Here is an 18,960-nt window from a genome sequence, read left to right on the forward strand (position 1 = left end):
TCTTCAAAACTGGCTGGTTCATTTTGATTTAACTAACCACACTGATGCACTGTCCTGGCCGTCTCTCCGAACGCTTTGCAAGATTGTACGTTCTTAGATGTGGTAATTTATGCTGGGTGAAATTTGTATCATTAATAAAAAGACAAAAAAAATAATTGAAAAGCCCCTGAAGGAAAGCTTCCCAAAGAACATCAATCAGTGTCTGTGTTACACATCATCTTATTAAGCCAGCAAACTAATACAATTCCATAATGCAATCTGAAAACCCACTGCTTTGTAAGCTTTAATACTTGGTAAGTAATTAGGCTTCTAGTTTTCCGGTTCTTAAAAACATTAAACATCATCTTCAAATGAATCTTCGTCTTTCTCATTCCACTGCATGAGATAAGCCCCCACAAGCCCTTTTTAAAAGTGTACTGAGGTAGTAAAGCCAAAGCAGCAGAAAACAGAATGAAAGCACGGTAACGAACAAGTTACAAAGCATGGACAATGCTTAACAAACGCAATATAAATTATTGTCTGGCTTATGTCAGGCTCCAACGTTTCTATTATCTGTATATTAATTGACACAGAGAAATGCTGTGTTGAAATGATTTTTCTATAATAACCCTACATCTCTGTGGTTGGGGAAAGAGCAGTTTTGGTTTGAGAATTTCTTACAGGTTTTTGCAAAACACAGGAGAATTCCCCAGCAAAACCATTTTTCCCAAGAGAACGAACACATTCTCAATTATTTAATAAACACACTTGCAATGCTTCCCAACTCTGGACCTCTAGATTTATTCCAACCAGCTACTAAATTAGTTAACTCAGGGGTGTCCAATCCTGGTCTTGGAGGACCGGTGTCCCGCCAGGTTGGAACAAAAAACAGGAGGGACACCAGCCCTCCAGCACCAGGATTGGACACCCCTGAGTTAACTGGACCAGCTGTGGGACACTTCATTTAATTCAGACTTTGACTGGTACAAAATCCTGGACTGGAACATGGGCCTGAGTTGGGAATCACTGCACTACTCGTTACAAACAACAAGCAAATCATCGGAAATACTGACTGGATTATAAACAATGGTGGCAGTGCAGTCAGCAGTGTAGCCATGCCTGGGTATTCTGGTGCAAAGCTTCTGCCCCTGAAAGGTGTCATGTTCATATTGCCTTACAGAACACCGATGCCTCGCAGTTCATTTACCAGCCCTATTCCACCCAAGAGTAATCTACAGGCAGCCCTGGTTTATTTTTGTATTTCATTTCAGAGTCGTGATAGATAACGGTAATTTGAGCCATCATGTTTTCACAGTCATTTAGAGTCAGCAGGGAAGATGTTTTGTGATTAGCTGATGAATAATGAATAAGACTGAGGCTGCTCTGTGTCGCTCCCCGCTCTCTCTTTCCCCAAACTGCCTATAAAAGTTCAATGGACGTTGCATGACAATTAGTATTTTTTTTTTTTTGGCCAAGCCTTTGAAAACAGCCCACTAACAGACTAAAGGCAAGCTTGAGTTATCGTAAACATTTTTACTAAAAGGGCATTCAGTCTAAAACAAAAAAGTATAAAAGCTGCTACAATTAAGCGTTAATGTCCAATACTGCAGTCAACACCAGCTAGATAATTGACTGCAGCAGCAGTTAGGTACCCAAGGTACCATTGTAGAGGATATTAACGCTACTATAAACTAATGGTTTTTTTGTGTACGAAGACATGTAGTTTGTTTTTAAGTTATATTTTGGACTGGCTCGCTTAAGCCGCTTAAAATTTAGCTGCCCTTTAAAGCGATTCTAGAGTTTTAAGGCCGGTTTAGAGGGCCACTCTACTTGGAATCTGATTGGATAAGACGATGAACAAGAACAAAAAAAACTCCCCTTTTCTGCTGAAATGGATCAGTCAAGGTCAAAGTGGTATGGAGTTAAAGTAATTCATTCATTCAAACCGCCACCCAGAAGTAGGACAGACATAGGTATACATTTCAGTTGTGAAAGAAGCACACTTGTGAAGAAGCCTAGAGGTACACTGTGAACTGAAAGCCTTCGACACAGCATTGTGTAATGGATGCACATTGATACATATTGATGCTGGAATAGTTAGTACGCTTAGCAGCCATAGAGAATCACGCAAAGCACTCAAAATTGGATATTGAACAGGTAAGACATTAAATATTATGAACATGCAGATAATATAAAGCATACACTTAAACCTTTTAGCAAAACAACATTCATCTAAGTTGAAACAATATTTGCATAACCACACAACAAACCTCACATTTATTAAACATAAGTTAGTTCTGGGCTGCTTGCCATACTCTTAAATGTAGAAGATGGAATTAGGCAATTTGGAGGCTTGTTCATCTACAGTACTAAACATGCATTATTACTAAGGATTCTTGTATTTATCATTTACAGAAAGAGAAAATATTATTATGACAAAGTAACAGAACTTTAGAGTTTGCATTTTTTTGTCTTAGTGAAAGTTGTATTTTTTTATTTTTATTAGACTACAATTGCTTGCGTATTACATCGACTGTACTTGTATATATGTAAGCTCTAATGTATTAAATGTACAGCAAAACATGAGATACGAGTTCAATGTTCTTTTTCTTTGACAGTGAGAAGAGCCACAAGGGCGAAAGAGTCAACAGGAGGTCCTGGGTTACAGGGGAAAAAATATATAATTCGTAGCAGGACATGAAATGAAAAGATAAGATGTGAAGGAGAGAAAACAACTGAACCTGCATACATGAGCTGTCCAGGGGAGCAGGGGGTGGGGAGCAGCAAGACGGGAATTCAAAATGACAGGTTGTGTTTAGAAATCTGCATTCCTGCTTTGAAACATATTTGATTTAGTATGCAAGACCTTCAGCAGGAATAATAAAACAGTTCTGATGATATCAAACGCTAATATATTCACCCCTAAACTTTGAAAGGATTTACAATTGTTATGTGTGCCAGTAGTTCTAATTAGCGGTTTAAAAAGATCCTTTTAAGTGTTTCCCTCTCAAGAAGCTATGACAATCTCTGATTTCAGTTCTGATGAATTCACAGGCCATTGTCTTCGTACTTCTGGTCTTAAATAGAATGTAATTTAATAAAACCATTTTTCATATGACACATCCAGGTATTGAAATACTTGATTTGTACCAAATCTGGACCACAAAAATAGTTCTTTAAAAAATAAATTAATACATTAAAAAAACGTCAAACTGGTCGCAAACTGGAGAAAAACTTCTTCACACATTGTGTTACAGAGTATTTGCAGTAAAGCTGTGTACTTCTAGCATTACAGTGATTGAAGCTAACATCCGTTCACTATTTAGTAGACCTCAAATGTGTAGTTTTGAAAGCAATCTATGTATCTTAGCAATCAATAAGGTATTTGTATTTTAAAAGTATATCTGCAAACACACTAGGTTAAAGAAATCTCTCATTGCAGGCCTCGCTGTCTTGCACTTCCACGGTCATTTCATCTGCAGAGTGAAATTGAGCCCACCTCTTCTGGGTCGACTTTTCCTGTTAATAACCAAAGACAATGCTGGGGTGAACCGACCCAGGAAGTGCAACTGTAAGACACTTCCTGGAAGGGAAGGCAAGCAAACTGAGAACTTTCTTTTGCCTATCAGATGCCATGTTTTAAAATGAAAATACGTATTTGCTATATCATCTTTCTATCAAAACTGCACATTTGAGACCTATATAGTCAATAGAATTGCACGACAGGCAATAGCTACAGAGATATTTAGTGAACTGAAGCCACTTTAATTGTATTATTTCTAAGTTTAAATCGTATAAGTATTCCAGTATTATAAAGAATTTTAATTTAAATAGTATTATCCATATTAAAAAAAGATCTTGTAAGTGCTGAGCCAGGCTGTATCGACCCTCAGGATGAAGAGAGCTTTTCCTTCACCTTGTCCTCAATGTTGACAAAGTATTTCATTTTAGCCAGAAGCATCTTTGCCTTTTTAAGGTCTCCTGAAATATAGACAATACATTTGTCATCCACTATTATCCCTATAGGTCACAACATTTAAAACAGTAATAGATTATCTGTCCGATACAGTATGTACTTTGTATCTGCTACAATTCAGCCCCACAGTGCCACCTTTTGAATGTACTGTGGCTACATCTGTAAGATTGACAAGCAAGGCTTCTTTAAAAAAAAAAAAAAAATAGGAGTTGGATATACAGAATATGTTCCCAGAATTCTTCACAAGGATCAGGGAACAGACTGTGGAGGAAAACTACCAACACACCCTGTAAGATTCAAAGTTAACAGCAGCTGTCTGTCTACTTCCTTACTGTGTGACAGTGTAAGGTATTGGCATACACGTCTATGGGATCATACAGCAGGCAGCGTCCATCTGCTCTCAGGCTTTATCCATACGACAGAACCACAAACCAAGCAGTTCATTTTAATGTGTAGAGCATTTCAGAGACAACTGTTCACAGACCTTTTTAATCTTGACAGGACAACGCAAGGTGATACCGTGTTCCCCTTTGCAAAAATGCAAGTGCTAATGTAAAGGCATTGTGGGGCAACATGAGCCATGACCATACCGTCTTATAACCTTGCCCATGGTACAAAGATCCACTTTATAACCAGGGAGCACTGGAATGAGATGTGCTTATTCTCAAGTCCCACATATTCTCATTCTAATAAAAAATCAATGCCCAGATTCATTTGATGACCATGATTTGATTCAGTTAAATTATATAGATGACCCCTAAACAGATTACAGTTTGTGATACACTGTAAATATAAAAAGTACCTTTGCTGAACGACTCACTGACGTCTCTGATCAACTCTTGCAATCTGTCTGTGAAAAAAAACAAGACAAATAACAGTTCCTTGAGCAAGACAGTCTCATTTGCTGTGCATCACATAAATAAATCGAACCAAAAGCACAGGACTTAAAGAGACAGTGGTTTTTAGAATGAGGAGACGTTTGGGTTGAAACAATTATCGATTGTTGTGATATTGCCATCACTTATCATCAATAACTGTGTTTCATCTAAAGCTAAACAGGATCAGAGCCACCGAGAGCAAGATGTTTTGTTCTTCCTGTAGGCAACCGATCTGTGCATAAAGATAAACTGGTTGGTTGACCTTTTAACACCCGGCAACTGCTTACTAGCACAGGAAATCCAGTTTTGTGTGTTACCTTGAATACAATGTCCAATGTCACTGGCTTCCTCCTCTGTTTGTGTTGCAGCCAGGCTCTCATTGATTTCCATGATTTCGTAAAGAAACTGTGGCTCCATAACAAAGTGTGTGCCTTCTTCTAGCTGCAGTCCTTGAAGCTTTAGCTTAACCAATGTGACAGAGAGACATTCAATAAATACATGTTATATAATGGGTTAATATTTAACCAAAGAAGTAATAATGAAAGTGAAATACTCTTAGTATTAGCTCATATTACAGCATTGTATGTTACTTTTACAGATCAACACATACCATATAAAGCCCTCGACTCAGGGGTCCAAGCAGGGTCCTATAAGCCTCATTCACCAACGCTGACTGTTTTTCAGATAGCTCTTGCTCTTTCTGAAAAGAAAGAATGAAGCCGTTAATAAAATGAAAAACCACGCATTGCTTAGTTTATGATTAATAAATACTGAGGGCTCTATTTTCAATTACTCCCATCTTTAATCAACTCCTCTTGTTATGGATGGAGAAAAACACCAGTTAATATGACAAAGCTAAAACCAAACAACTAGGTAATATAATACAAGGTCACCCAAGCAGCCTCAAGTGGTTTGTTTCTCATTTGGTAACGTTAACACGAATTGATCTCTGTTAAAAACAAAAATATAGGAGTTAATTAAAGACTGGAGTAAACGCTTTGAAAATATGGCCCTGTATCTTTTCATCTCATGTTGTAAATAAAATCAGTTCTACATGTTTCATGTGAAATGTAAGGTTTTATGGGGTGGGCCTAGTTAAGCTCTAAACAGGATTTACTCACACTGCTATGCAATGGGGGTACTTCCATCCTTCCCGAATATGGACAGAGCATTGTGCTCTTGTAAACTGAATTGCCTGTAGTTACACTTCGGCTTGTTTTAATAAAATAAATCCCACACAATACGATGTCCTTACCGTTTGTTTCTGGCTGAAATTGTCAGGGTGAAGAGAACGCTGCAGGTTTCTGTATGTTCGCTGAAGCTTCTGAATGTCCACAGCAAATGAGTTCTCACTGGAGAAATGTTTGTAAAAGTGACATTACTGATATGTACATGTAGCTAGAATAAAGGGGCCTGGAAAACCCTTACCTTAAAAAAAATATATATATATATATTTTCATGTTAAAATTACTTAAATACGACCAAGAGCTGAACAAGGTGGATTTTTATCAAGATGGGAACTTCTTAATAAAGGCTTGTCTAGCATGCCTTTGTGTGTGCCATTCCAGCTTTTACACGTGTCTAATGACACTCGGGGTCAGACTTAACATGGTCTACCAAAATGCACAACACTAAAACCACTGCCCACTCTTGTTTTTTGTTTTGGTGCACAGATTTGTACAGGTCACTGTTACAGCTCACGTGTCAAAACCTGGAATGCATCAGACTGCTACACAATTAGACACCAATGCAGATGCCAGTACCGCACACAGCCCTACTGCTTAACAGGTGCTCACAGTATACTGTATGTGTGGTAGACTGAACCGCTTTTTCAAAATATGGGGTCCACTAGTAGAAGCTCTTAAAAAAAAATAATAAATAAGCAAAGATGATCTGTTTTACATGACGTTTCTTATTTTATATCACTTTACTTTTTTTTTTTTTTTTTACTTTTTGTATTTTAAACCCTTTTAATAAAACATAATTACAACAGCACTATACATATTAAATACTACGGTAGATTACATTTAAAATACATGCAAAGGGTCTGACTGATGTTTGCTTAGTTAGAAACTCGCGTGATTAATTCAATTGACAGTATCTTCCTAATATTATAATTGAAACACAAAACGCGCTTTCCTCACCAGTCCATTATGTCAAAGTAGTTCCTGTCCTCATCGGGCGGCTGCAGAACTTTGCACGTCGTGCAGAAGTAAGTGTGAGTTTGTTGCAGACTTTCCCCGCAATTCCAACAGTTCTGCGTTTTTAAAACGGTGGAGAAAGTCCTGAAACCCAGCCCGTACTGACAGTATGACGGGGTTGTTGAAAATAACTTGGCTGCCGTCGCTTGCTGCCGTGTTTCCAAACATTTCCAAAAATGTGGAAGTGGGAGACTGTGTCTTGTCGGACTGTCAGTGTCATTTTCATTTAAGAAAGCTGGTTCGAAATCGGAGCACGTTGTTGTTGTCGATTTCAGCGATTTTGAAAGCGAATGCCTCGTATTCACCAAGCATATACTCTGAGCTTGAGAAGAGGCAGCTGGCCGTAATCTATTTAGAACCAACATCTCTTATCTAATAATATTCTACGCTGTTTGCTTCCTCAATGACAGATGAAAACACACACATGCTTCTGTGTAGAATAACTCTCCTTAAAAAGAAAAAGAGGAAATACTACCAAAACCAGTTCCGGGTTAATTTATAAGAAAATAAATTCAGACGACAAAAATATCATAACTCACGCTGTAGCTGACTGTTTAATTTCTTTAAAGCGTAATGTGTGTCCCACAGTATAGAAAGCTTTACAGCCGCTTGATTGTAGTTTAGCTCAAATGTTTGGAAGCCGAGCTGTTGTCTAGTGAACTACATTTCCCATGCTCCGCACAGAGTTGTGATTGGTTGATGCTTGTGGTTGGTTGATTTTGTATAACGTCACCGTGTCTGTGATTGAGGAAACACCGAGGTTAGGTGCCTGTCTGTACATGCTTGCTTGCATGCTTCTTTAATAAGGCGGTTAATAAATACAGCATTTCACTAATTAGGACTGTCCTGCAGTGTGTAAGGCTACGGTGAGTGACCAAAAAAAAAAAAAAAATTGTATTAGTAATACTGCGATTAGAGTTTTTATTAGCGTATTGCTTTTGTGTTATATTTTTAATATATGGATATCGATAAATGCTGTACATAACTCTTATATAGTAAAGCGAAAGAGGCTTTTTCGGTATCGGCTGTATTCTTTTTTTTAGTTATCTTCTGTTTTTCTGAGTGGGCCTTCTACGTACAGCTACAAGAAAGTGTATTGATGGATTGATTGAATTAATGAAATACTGAAGTTAATATATAAAAATAACATGCCTATATTTAATTTACACTGGTGTTTTGAATTGCACTAAAGCTGGCCAGAACCATAACCCTTAACCCCAATCACAATTCTGCCTTTGCTCAGTGTAGTAGGTTTGAGTCCAGTGACTTGCCTGTGATTACTGGTCCACGCACTCTCTTGCTTTCTGTAGAGAGTACCATAAAACTAACAAGGGCGTCAATTTTTAGTGCAACACAGCTTGGGAGCATTTGTATTGAATATCAAATTATTATAGCTTCCAGCAAGGAAGTCCACATGGAAGTTTGCCAAAAGACACACCTCAGTAAACTGCTTTGTGCAAAATACAGTAGGGTTAGGAGGAGGGGGGTGTGGGGGAAGCAGCACAAAGCAATATCCACTAGATAGAAACTATCATCAGGGCATCAGGTGATTCTAAAGGTTAGGGTTAGGGTTAGGGTTGTGTTAGGGTCAGTGTGGGTTGATGCCCTAGAATGCCCTGATACCCTGAGGACAGTTTCTAGTGGATGTTCCTTTCTGCTGCATGGGAGAACGATAGTAATGGTGGTATGTTATATATTCATAGAGAATTCCAAGAGCCATGTCTAAAGAGCCTGGCACCAGTGAGTCGCAGTCGCAGTCCCAGTCACAATCCCAGTCCCAGCCGCAGTCCCAGGGCAGCTCCAGTTCCTCCTCCAGTAGTACTCAACCCTCAAGCCAGTCGTCCAGCAGCTCAGGGACTCACAGCTCCGTGGACACCGTGCCGACCCAGGAGCTGGCCTCCATCCCAGAGGAACCCGAGGAGCCTGTGCCACAGCCCTGGGGTCGCCTCTGGGCACTAGCAGAAGGGTTCACAAATCTTGGTGAGACCGTTGTGTACTACAGTAGTAGATCTGTTTGCTGTGTTCTTACTTTTTTGTTACATGCCCGTTGTTATTGATACAGAATGTCATGTTGGTGGCATTCATTAAGCATGTTCTGTTACACCTCCATGTATGTGTCAGAAGGCAGTTGAGGATGGAAATAAGATATGGCATAGCGGTTTCACCCATTCCAAATTTTAATGATTAGCCACAGTGTATAGGTAACAGGCTTAGGTGTGTCGTATTAAACTCGAAGTAAAACCAGGAATAAATCTTAACTGCTATGCAATGGAACTCGGGGGAAACTTTTTTGTCTTTTTTTCCAAATTTGTTTAACAATTCTTTTTGCTTCTATTTCTATTTTAGACTGCGTAAAGGAAAACTACTGGTTTGGAAGGCGAGCATGTGATTACACCTTCCAAAATACAGATAAATTAGTAACTTACAGCAAAAGACATTTTCGAATATTCAGGGTAGGTAATTGACTTGGTACCACATACAGAGCAGGACAAGACATGCCTTTAAGATGATTCGTCAGCAGGTGAAGTGTTGCTGTTGACAGAACATGATGCGTTGGAATGTTTCAAGTGTGTTCTAAATATTTGTTGAACTTTTGCAACAGCTTGACTGTGGCGTTTCATGATTTTTGTTGTGCGTAAGATCAGCATATTGTATTTATGAAGCATATTGTATAAATAAATATTTGTTTATTTAGCAGACGCCTTTATCCAAGGCGACTTACAGAGACTAGGGTGTGTGGTTATTATAGCACAACCAACACCCTTATTGCTTTCCCGACCTGGCGCCTGACAAAAGAAAGTTTACTATTCCCACTATATTAGGTGGAGTTTTCTGATCTTTTTGAGTGCCCAAAATACATTTCTCAATATAATATTAGGCTGTTTTTTCTCTGTGGGTATTTGATATTGTACACAAAATACTAGGAAAAAAGAAGCCCAAATCTCTGGGTGAGGGCCTCAGGTTATTATTATTTGTTTATTTAGCAGACACCTTTATCCAAGGCTAGGGTGTGTGAACTATGCATCAGCTGCAGAGTCACTTACAATTACGTCTCACCCGAAAGACGGAGCACAAGGAGGTGAAGTGACTTGCTCAGGGTCACACAATGAGTCAGTGGCTGAGGTGGGATTTGAACCGGGGACCTCCTGGTTACAAGCCCGTTTCTTTAACCACTGGACCACACAGCCTCCTATGTATAAACACAGATCCTAGCTATAACAAACTTTCAAAACTGTACATTTGAAAACTATATAGCAACGGAAGAGTGCAGCGGGTTTATGAAATGGTGTTGTTACCTACAACCCGCTGAGCTATTGCAGGTTTATAATCTCTTCTCTAAAAGAAAGATTCTTGACCCACTTCCTGGATACTGACCTCATCCTATAGGAGCAGGGGATTGCTTACATTGAGGACCACAGCGGCAATGGGACCTTTATGAATGGGCTGCTAATTGGGAGAGATAAAAGGTTACCACTGGCCAACAATGCAGAGCTGGCTCTCTGTTTTCCTCACGACAAAGGTGAGATTACTTACTTATAAACTGTAACACCAGTGAGTCAAAGGAGTGCTAACCAAGCTTTTAAAATGTATGTTCTGCCTTTTTTTTTTAGCACTAGCAATGTTATCAGTGCCACCTCTTTCCTATTTCTGAAGGTCATTTGGGTCTTGGCTTGAATGTTGCATGTTTTGAATAAAATAAAAATAATAGTAAAGAAAAGTTACTAACCACAATAAAAGTGGGACAGGTAGAAATGTTAAGAAAGTGGATTTTAAAGCATTGTTTTTTCCCATCTTTATTCATCTCCCTAGTTTTTGTGTTTTCTGACCTCACTGTCGATGAACAATCCAACCTCCCTAAAGAATTCATAGAAAAATACATGATATCCAGAAAAATCGGATCGTAAGTAGAGCGTTTTATACTGCAGTTCACGTGTTAAACGCAAACTAAAGCTTCCTACCTTTTTACATGCTGTTGCCACTGGTTTCACTTTGAAACTGTATTGTTTAACTCTGCAACGTTGTTATTTTTTTTAGGGGTGTATGTGGAGAGGTGAAATTGGCATTCAAAAGGTCGACTTGCAAGAAAGTCGCAGTGAAAATTATCAGCAAAAAAGATTTCCTGTCAACCATGGTGAGTATGGCCTGGTTAATCTGTCCACTGTGTTCAATACAGGTTTCTGCAGTTTAGCCCTGCTGTGCATGTGCCTTAGAAACCTGAGCATGTTAGCTTTCTAATTCATGTTCATTCTTAATGGGGTTTTTTTTCAGAACTTGTCTTCAAATGCTGAAAGGGAAATAGAAATTTTAAAGAAAATAGATCACGTAAGTTGAAATTCTGTTTTGGACCTGCATGCAAAGCATAATGTTTAAAAAAGAAAAATAAGTGTACATTTCAGATTAGGAATAATTGATAACACTGTACAATGTGTCCGTCCTTTTTCAGATGTGCTTTTATGTTTGTCTTGACAACATAGGGGTTTATTTAAACAAAGTGTAATTGAATACTTATTTAATTGTGTAGGACATTCATACTCAAAAAAATAAATAAATTCCTTTTTTATGCTTCTAGCCCTGCTTAATAAAGACTGAAGATTTTTTCCAGTCTGAAGAAATGTATTGTATTGTCTTAGAATTGTAAGTATCATTTTTTGGTCTTTTTGTGGCTGAAATGTGAGTTGCATGTAGAAAGAATATATTGTACTGTAAATGCAAGAGGATAGGCATACATGGCACAAAACCTAATGACAGGTAGACAATGGCAGCAGTACCACATCGGTTCAGCCCTGGGATAGTCAGGCAGTGTGTCTTCATGAGTGAATCGTAATACATGGATCACACTTGAATAAAGAAGTGTAGACCTCTAATGCCATGTCTCACTTAACCCCAGCTAATTTGAGGCTGTTCTTGCAGAATGGAAGGTGGTGAGCTGTTTGACAGAGTCCGCCAGTCAAAAAAATTGAAAGAATCTACAGCCAAGCTGTTTTTCTACCAGATGCTTCTTGCGGTCCAGGTAGATACAAATAGAACAATGTAACTCACTTTTCATGTAGGCATCCCTGTGCGGAGAGCCTGTATGTGTTTGTAATTCTGCCACCAACGCTGCTTTTTCAACTGCTCATAACTCGTAAACCACGTTCAGATGGCAACTTCATACTGCAGACTGTGGCTTTCTTGTTTGGCGTTCATTTTTCAAGTCTGCCGACACACTATCAAAAAAAAAAAAACTAGTTTGGTTGTAGTTGCTTTATTTACACAGAAGTGCTTGATTTATTATAACTTTTTTTTTTAAATTTTTTATATCTAGTATCTCCATGAAAATGATATAATCCATAGAGATCTTAAACCAGAAAATATACTGCTAGCATCCAGTGAAGAATGCTGCCTTATAAAGGTAAGTGTGGTACACAGACTATATATATTATTTATTTATTTTATGGGTTAACTATTTGTCTGAACAACAAAACAAAATAATAATCATAAATGACGGCTTTATTTCAAAATTCTTTCTTAAATCCTTAGATCACGGATTTTAATCAGTCCAAGATTTTAGAAGAAAGCTCTCTGATGAGGTCGTTGTGTGGCACACCTACATACCTCGCACCTGAGGTCTTCACAGACGCTACGACAGTGGGTTACAGCCGGGCGGTGGACTGCTGGAGTCTGGGGGTCCTGCTTTTTGTTTGGTAAGTCCGGTTGGTGTATGTAGTTAAAGTAAATATCTCATTACTTTAGTCAAATGTACTATATATTGAGGAGAGCTTATTTAAGCCCTTGCTTTCAGTGGAGACTCGCTCTGGCACAATGCGTGTCGTCTTTGCAGGCATTTTGTTTTCTGTTGACACCTCAGATGTTTTTGAAGTTCACCTCGTTCTAAGAATAAACTCGGGCTGGAGAGGCATTAAGCAGCGTTTTCTGTTTTAGCCTAGGCGGCTATCCTCCATTCCACTCTCAGGACACTAAGATACCGATTCGGGATCAGATCACCAGGGGCTACTACAAATTCCTTCCTTCAGCCTGGATGGATGTTTCTGACCTGGGTAAGGCTAGCAAAGATAGTGGTCAGCGTTCAGTAGCCATTATATGCGTTATAGAAACCGTGATCTTGCTGTATGTGGACCACTGCAGGGATAGAAATTGGACCCATTGCATAGCGGTTTGATCCATTCCTGGTTTTATTTTTAATGTAATAACACACCTGAGCTTGATACCAGTACACTCGGGCTAGTCAAGCTTGTATTAAAACCTGGAATGGGTTAAACTGCTATACCTTAGGAGTATTATTTCCAGCTCTGCATTGCCTCTGTATTACACAGGCAGTTATCTGCCGCTGATGCCCAGTGCATCAATATTAAAGTTTATTCATACAGTGGGTAGTACAGATCATTACGTGTATGCTAACAGATAAAATGTAATTCAAAATATAAAGTTTAAGACAGTGACTCTGACACTTTCCTTTTCTTGTTATAAGCCAAGGATGTTATAAAGAAACTGCTTGTTGTGAATCCGAAGGAAAGACTTACGATCGAACAGGCCTTGCAGCACCCATGGCTGCAGGTAAGAGTTCTGAACAATGCCCCTTCCTTGGTAGTGTGTGTTTGGGTTAGGCAGGGTCTTGCAGCCAGTAATCTCCCATTGACGTTGAATCCCGTTCCTTCTCGATATGTTTAGGATGAGCTGATGAGAGAGACTGCCGAGACTCTCATGTATCCAGAGACGTTAATGCCGCCACCAACTGCAGTGGAGCAGCCGCAGCCTGGAGTAAGGACTGTTGCATTTTTATCCTGTTCATTGTTCCGAATCTGCACAGCCTAATGTATTTTTTTCCTTTTTTTAAAAGGCTTCTACGAGCAGAAAGAGGCCAAGGGACGATGACGATGACGATGGGCAGCAAGCCAAGCAGAAGCTGAGTGAATCGTCTTGAGTTTTAAAACTGTTTATCATGGGATGGAAATAAGCCCCCCCCCCTTTCCATAACACGAAGAGCCATTCCAGGTCACGCTGCTGACCTCGTGATTTTGACCTTTTGCACACACAGAATTCTTCAAGGGTCACCGATAACGCAATGTGTTATCACATGCGTCCCATACATGTGAATGCAAATCTATATAAAACCTGCATCTCTTGTCAGTTTCAGTTACAATGGGCAAGACAGCCGGTCTGATAGAGGGCTGGTGGTAGGCAGACTGCTGGCAGGGGCCTCTGTATCAAAACTGCACAGTGATGTTGTGTAGGCCATCCTGGAGATCAGGCTTTCTTTGCCCTTTCCAATTTCCCTTAAGGAATTAAAGAGGATGCGACTTGACTGTGATTATCTAGATTACCAAAACTGTTTGATTTGCTTTACATTTACCCCTGCCCTTCAGCAGCTGAAGAACGTTTATGTGAATATCAAGCACCGCTAGCCGTTTGCTTAGAACTCCCAAAGCAATCTGAGGAATCTTTTAAAAGGGGTTGTGTTAATCAAGTATTAACCTGGGATGTGTTTAATTTACTGTGCTAAACTACCCTCGTCTCTCAGACCTACTGTCAGATTATAAAACAATCCAGTTCTGTGGTTGGTACAGGCTGAGGACGAATCCATGTTAATAAATGATTGTAATAGGAGGGAATACAATTCAAATCTTATGTGAAGAAGGGAGACTTTGTTGGACATTTAGCTTGCAACCTGTGCAGTGTTTCTAATTATCCGGACAGGGTTACAGCATCATCTAAAACTGGATTGAGAAAAGAAACCACACTACACTGAAAGGCTGTCAATTAGAGACTTTATTTTTATTTTCAGTCAACGGGTCTGCAAATTCAGTAATCTCACTAGCAAAGTGGTGTTTTGTTTTGAGATTTTTTAAAGATGTTTTTTTTTCAAACAAAAATCCCAGAACATGTGTTTTAAGTGCTGTCTGTCACCAGCCAAACTGGTCTCGCTATAACCTTCATGTTTTAACTGCAATGAGAGTACTCCTAGATTTAAGATTGGTAGTTCAGAAACATGATTACTTCACTAATTATATTCATAAACATTTGATGGATTTCTAAAATAATTCTGTAAATGTCAAATTATGGTTCTGTAAACTGGTTTGCCCCAGTAGCCCAAGCAGTTGGGATGTTCTGTATATGTTTGTCTGGATCATGATTGTTGTAATGATAATAAACTGTATATAAGGTTTTAAAATAAAGTATTTGGTGGTGAAAAATGTGTTCTGTATAATCATTTCCTGGGCAAGCATACAACAGATGGATAGTCTGAAACAAATATAAAAAGACATGCTTTCATTATAAATGAAAAAAGCACAAAATCGATTTGAAATACTTTTACTGAATAATTAACAGTTTTGTGAGATGTTTTATAACAATTATACAATACAATTCCATATACATTTCTGTAGTGCTTGGGGGGGGGGGGGGGGGTGTTACAGCTATCTACCTTTGCATCCCTACAATACTGGTTGTTAAAAACAGCTTGCAATCGGGTGCTGGGTAATGTGTATTCTTTATATAAAACAATATTAAAAGATGTGCAATGTTTCTAAGGTCAGTAGGCTGTCCCCTCTGCAAGCACACAGGATCTGTAGCTTGCATGTGTTTGTTTTAAGCCAAGAAAGACTTGCTGCTTTTCCTCCTGTGCAAAAAACAATGTCTTGCGACAGACCTTGTGTTTTTGTCCATATTATACACTAGTATTGAAACTATTTTAAGGTGCTGGGGTTTGTAGGAGGGATATTGCCAGTCACATGTATTGTAGGAACACCCCTTCTACTCTGTAGATTCAAGGCATTCACAGTTTGGCTTTGTCTCTGAGACGGTAAAGGACCACATGAGCTTCATCAAACGAGTCCTGCAGAGCCGACTGCACTCGACTCCTCCAGGCAAGAAGCTTCGGACGATCCTGCAGCACATCGCGGCCTCCAGCAAGAGGCTGGATACAGGAAAGGGGAAAAAAACACATTTAATACACCTGCAAAAACGTATTAGAACAAAGTTGTGAAATGCTTAAGATTTGACACATCCAGAGCAAGGCAAAAACAGCATAATACATGTGTCTACATTCAGATTGCTTTGAACAGCATATCAGACAACTGGTCCCCAAGGTATAGCCTTTTATGTCTCGTCATGTATCACGTGGCAGCCTGTCCGAAAAGCCTTCAGTCCATATGCCAACAAACCACGCTGATACCGCTGTGCTGTGAATGGAAACGCACAGGACCGAAATCAAATCGCTTCCAAGTGGCAGATGGAAACAAAGCACATGGTTTGGGAGCAATGAACTGATTTGAATGCAAAACTAGGACCATGTTCAATAACACTAACTGTCAGCGTGAGTCCGAGTGTGTACCTGCATGAGTTCACATATAGCCAGCAGGTCAGCCAGGCTGATGTCATCTCCGCACAGAAAGGGCTGTGATTTTAAAAACATCGACTCCAACTTGTCCAAAGTCCCGTTTAGTTCTGTTACCGCTCTCTCCACCTTCACTGCTTCCGTGGCCTGGCCTGTCATTCGGGGAATCACAACCTGAAATAAAGCATTGCAAAATGAAAAGCAAATTTTAAAAGCTTCGATCCTGCCTTAATATGCACCAGTCTCCTTACCCATTCTAGCCCGCTGTGCTATGCAAAGGCTGGTGATGCAAGCCCATGGGAGTGCACTGAAAAAGCAGCTGGTCTTACAGATGTAAGTGAGGTTTTCAAAATGTTTTCCCATGCCCGCTCTTGTTCAGTGATCAGGCTGCATGTACTCACCTCCAGGATGAAAACCTTGGCTGCGTGTGGGCGCGTGTTCGTGTGGTGCCAGGCTGTGTACTCGTCCACCCGGGCTCGTCGCTCAGGCTCACGGGGGTACCAGTGCTGCTGAACTTTGTATTTGGTGGCCAAATATTTTAATATGGCATCACTGCAATCACAATTTTACATTACAATTCGTGCAGTCCCTATTCCGAGAAACATTTTTTTACAATGATCAAAATTCTTATCGTAACAACTTTTTTTTTTCTTGAAAATACAATACACATCAGAGCTGGAAATAAGACTCCTATTGCATAGCAGTTCTACTCATTCCAGGTTTTACTACAAGCTCGATTAGCCAGAGAATATAAGTATTAAGCTCAGGTGTGTCTTATTAAACTCACAGTAAAACCAGGATTGGATCAAACTGCTGCATTCAACAAAAATGTAAAACTAATTTTATTTGAACCCGGTTGAAAAATAACATGCATTTACAGCACTTACCTCTCAGTTAGAACAAACCCATTGTCTACTATTACTGGAACCTTTTGCATGGGATTAAGTTTGGTAAACTCTGGACTCCTCTGATCACCTGAATAGGACATAGTGTGACACAAGAGGCAGATTTAACATTTGTATTAAACAACTCAAAGTCATCTGATATTCAGCTTGTTTAGAGCATCTGCATAAGCAAAGCAAATGTCAAGGTGGTGAAGCTAGTACTACTCATAATGCAATATTATGAACTGGTCTGCTGGTTATGTTTCGACACCGCGTCATTGGGGACAAAGGTTAATATGTAACTGGCTGCGTTTGACGAACAGCATGGATGTATAATAAAACGAGTAAGTTACGCAGACTGGCCTATGACAGCTCAGTATCTGCGGAAAACAGTGAACTGCACGATTAACACAACACATCGAAATGTATATTCTGTCAATTTAAACGTTTTTGAAAACAATCCAATCGGAATTGGAAGTAGGCGTGTTCTGACTGTATTACTGTGTGTGCATGGTAAAGTTCAACTTTCATTCCGAGTCTGTTTTCTTATCACACTTTTTCAACTTCTGTTTAAATATACACGGTTAAAACAACAACAACAAAAACAGTTAAACAGGAGATCGGTCGGTTCCTATAACCTAGCAGATACATTGCCACTTTTCTGGTATGTAAACTTAAAAGCTTGCCAATTAAACTACAATTCGTGCCGTTACATTTTGAGATTATATATATATATATATATATATATATATATATATATATATATATATATATATAGAATACATCGCAAACACATACAGTGTAATAGTTTACAGACACTTGCTGTCTGGTTGTAATGCGCACTCTCACCTTTTCGTATCGCCACGGGTTTCAAGGTGTAAGGGATTTTGTTCTGTTTCAAAAAAATGTGAACTGCTCTGCAAGGCTGTGAGAGCAAATCTAAATACACCTCCACGGGCTCTCTACGTGCAGCCATGATTTAAACCCGAGTTTTTATTGTGTTGAGAAACGCTGTCAGCTCGACCTGCTTTCTTGCAGTGCGCGTAATCAAAACCAGAGATCACGATGGTATTACAGGACACTGTGACCCCGCCCCCTTTTCTCGAGCACAGGTGCCTTAACCTGAAGTTTAATAATAACATTTAAAATTGAATTTACCTGTTTCTTTGCTTGCCCGCCACCACTATCAGATGTATCCAAACCTGCTTCACTATTCATTTTAAGTTGTGTGTGTGTGTATGTTGGTGTTGTAGCAATATTGCATTGTTCCGCTGTTCCTACATTTTAACTCCACCTTTTTGCTGCGATGGGGGGTTTGGACCTGGTTGGCAGGCTTAACAGTTCTGTTTAGTAAATCTAAATAACAGTGCAAGGAATCAGATCAACAGGCTTGCATTCTTACCACTGGGAAATGATTGGGGATTTGAAACTGCTGTAGTAAACAAGTCCTAAACATATTACTAATAAATTCAGATACAATGAAAGGTTATTTAGATTTTAACCGTGACTGTATCCTGCCTTTTTTTTACATGTCATTTGTAACATAACTGACTCAGGTCAGACAACTGTTCTATGTTTTACTGCTAATGTCGCGTTAAAGGCAATAATAAGCTTGTCGGGTTTAGGAAGTTGGTCTGAAATAAAATACATGAGCTAATTTGCTTGATCTAAAACCCTAAGAAAATGTGTTGAGTTGTATGTCAATTGT

At 39.2% G+C, this 18,960-nt stretch overlaps 3 protein-coding genes across 5 annotated transcripts in view; 1 reads left to right on the plus strand and 2 right to left on the minus strand.

The window, feature by feature from the left end:
* Positions 1–7,731, minus strand: part of LOC117426421 (iron-sulfur cluster co-chaperone protein HscB-like) — a 47,130-nt gene extending 39,399 nt beyond the window's left edge. For 2 of the 3 annotated variants that reach the window (XM_058994349.1, XM_058994350.1), the window contains exons 1-5: positions 6,978–7,731; positions 6,089–6,185; positions 5,444–5,533; positions 5,151–5,295; positions 4,758–4,805 (exon numbers count right to left, since the gene is read on the minus strand). In XM_058994349.1, the coding sequence (XP_058850332.1) occupies positions 4,758–4,805; positions 5,151–5,295; positions 5,444–5,533; positions 6,089–6,185; positions 6,978–7,399 (802 nt within the window). In that variant the 5' untranslated portion in view covers positions 7,400–7,731. Of the gene's footprint in view, positions 1–3,049; positions 3,961–4,757; positions 4,806–5,150; positions 5,296–5,443; positions 5,534–6,088; positions 6,186–6,977 lie in introns of those variants that run through there. The other variant, XM_034043956.3, reaches the window with a different exon arrangement.
* Positions 7,732–7,764: 33 nt separating this feature from the next.
* On the plus strand, positions 7,765–15,226 carry LOC117428486 (serine/threonine-protein kinase Chk2-like). Its single transcript, XM_034047554.3, has 15 exons — positions 7,765–7,900; positions 8,738–9,014; positions 9,381–9,487; positions 10,422–10,554; positions 10,845–10,935; positions 11,070–11,166; positions 11,304–11,357; positions 11,605–11,669; positions 11,946–12,045; positions 12,340–12,426; positions 12,555–12,718; positions 12,957–13,072; positions 13,504–13,589; positions 13,704–13,793; positions 13,873–15,226. The coding sequence occupies exons 2-15, from the start codon at positions 8,753–8,755 to the stop codon at positions 13,954–13,956; spliced, it is 1,536 nt and encodes a 511-aa protein (XP_033903445.3). The 5' UTR covers positions 7,765–7,900; positions 8,738–8,752; the 3' UTR covers positions 13,957–15,226.
* LOC131699026 (glutathione S-transferase theta-1-like) lies at positions 15,203–18,300 on the minus strand. Its single transcript, XM_058994351.1, has 5 exons — positions 18,102–18,300; positions 17,256–17,343; positions 16,770–16,920; positions 16,366–16,542; positions 15,203–15,948 (listed from the first exon to the last, which is right to left on the minus strand). Exons 1-5 carry the CDS (start codon positions 18,226–18,228, stop codon positions 15,808–15,810), a joined length of 684 nt encoding a protein of 227 aa, XP_058850334.1. The 5' UTR covers positions 18,229–18,300; the 3' UTR covers positions 15,203–15,807.
* Between the last annotated feature and the right edge of the window lie 660 nt (positions 18,301–18,960).

Source organism: Acipenser ruthenus, chromosome 21, assembly GCF_902713425.1.
Source record: "Acipenser ruthenus chromosome 21, fAciRut3.2 maternal haplotype, whole genome shotgun sequence".
Taxonomy (NCBI): Eukaryota; Metazoa; Chordata; class Actinopteri; order Acipenseriformes; family Acipenseridae; genus Acipenser; species Acipenser ruthenus.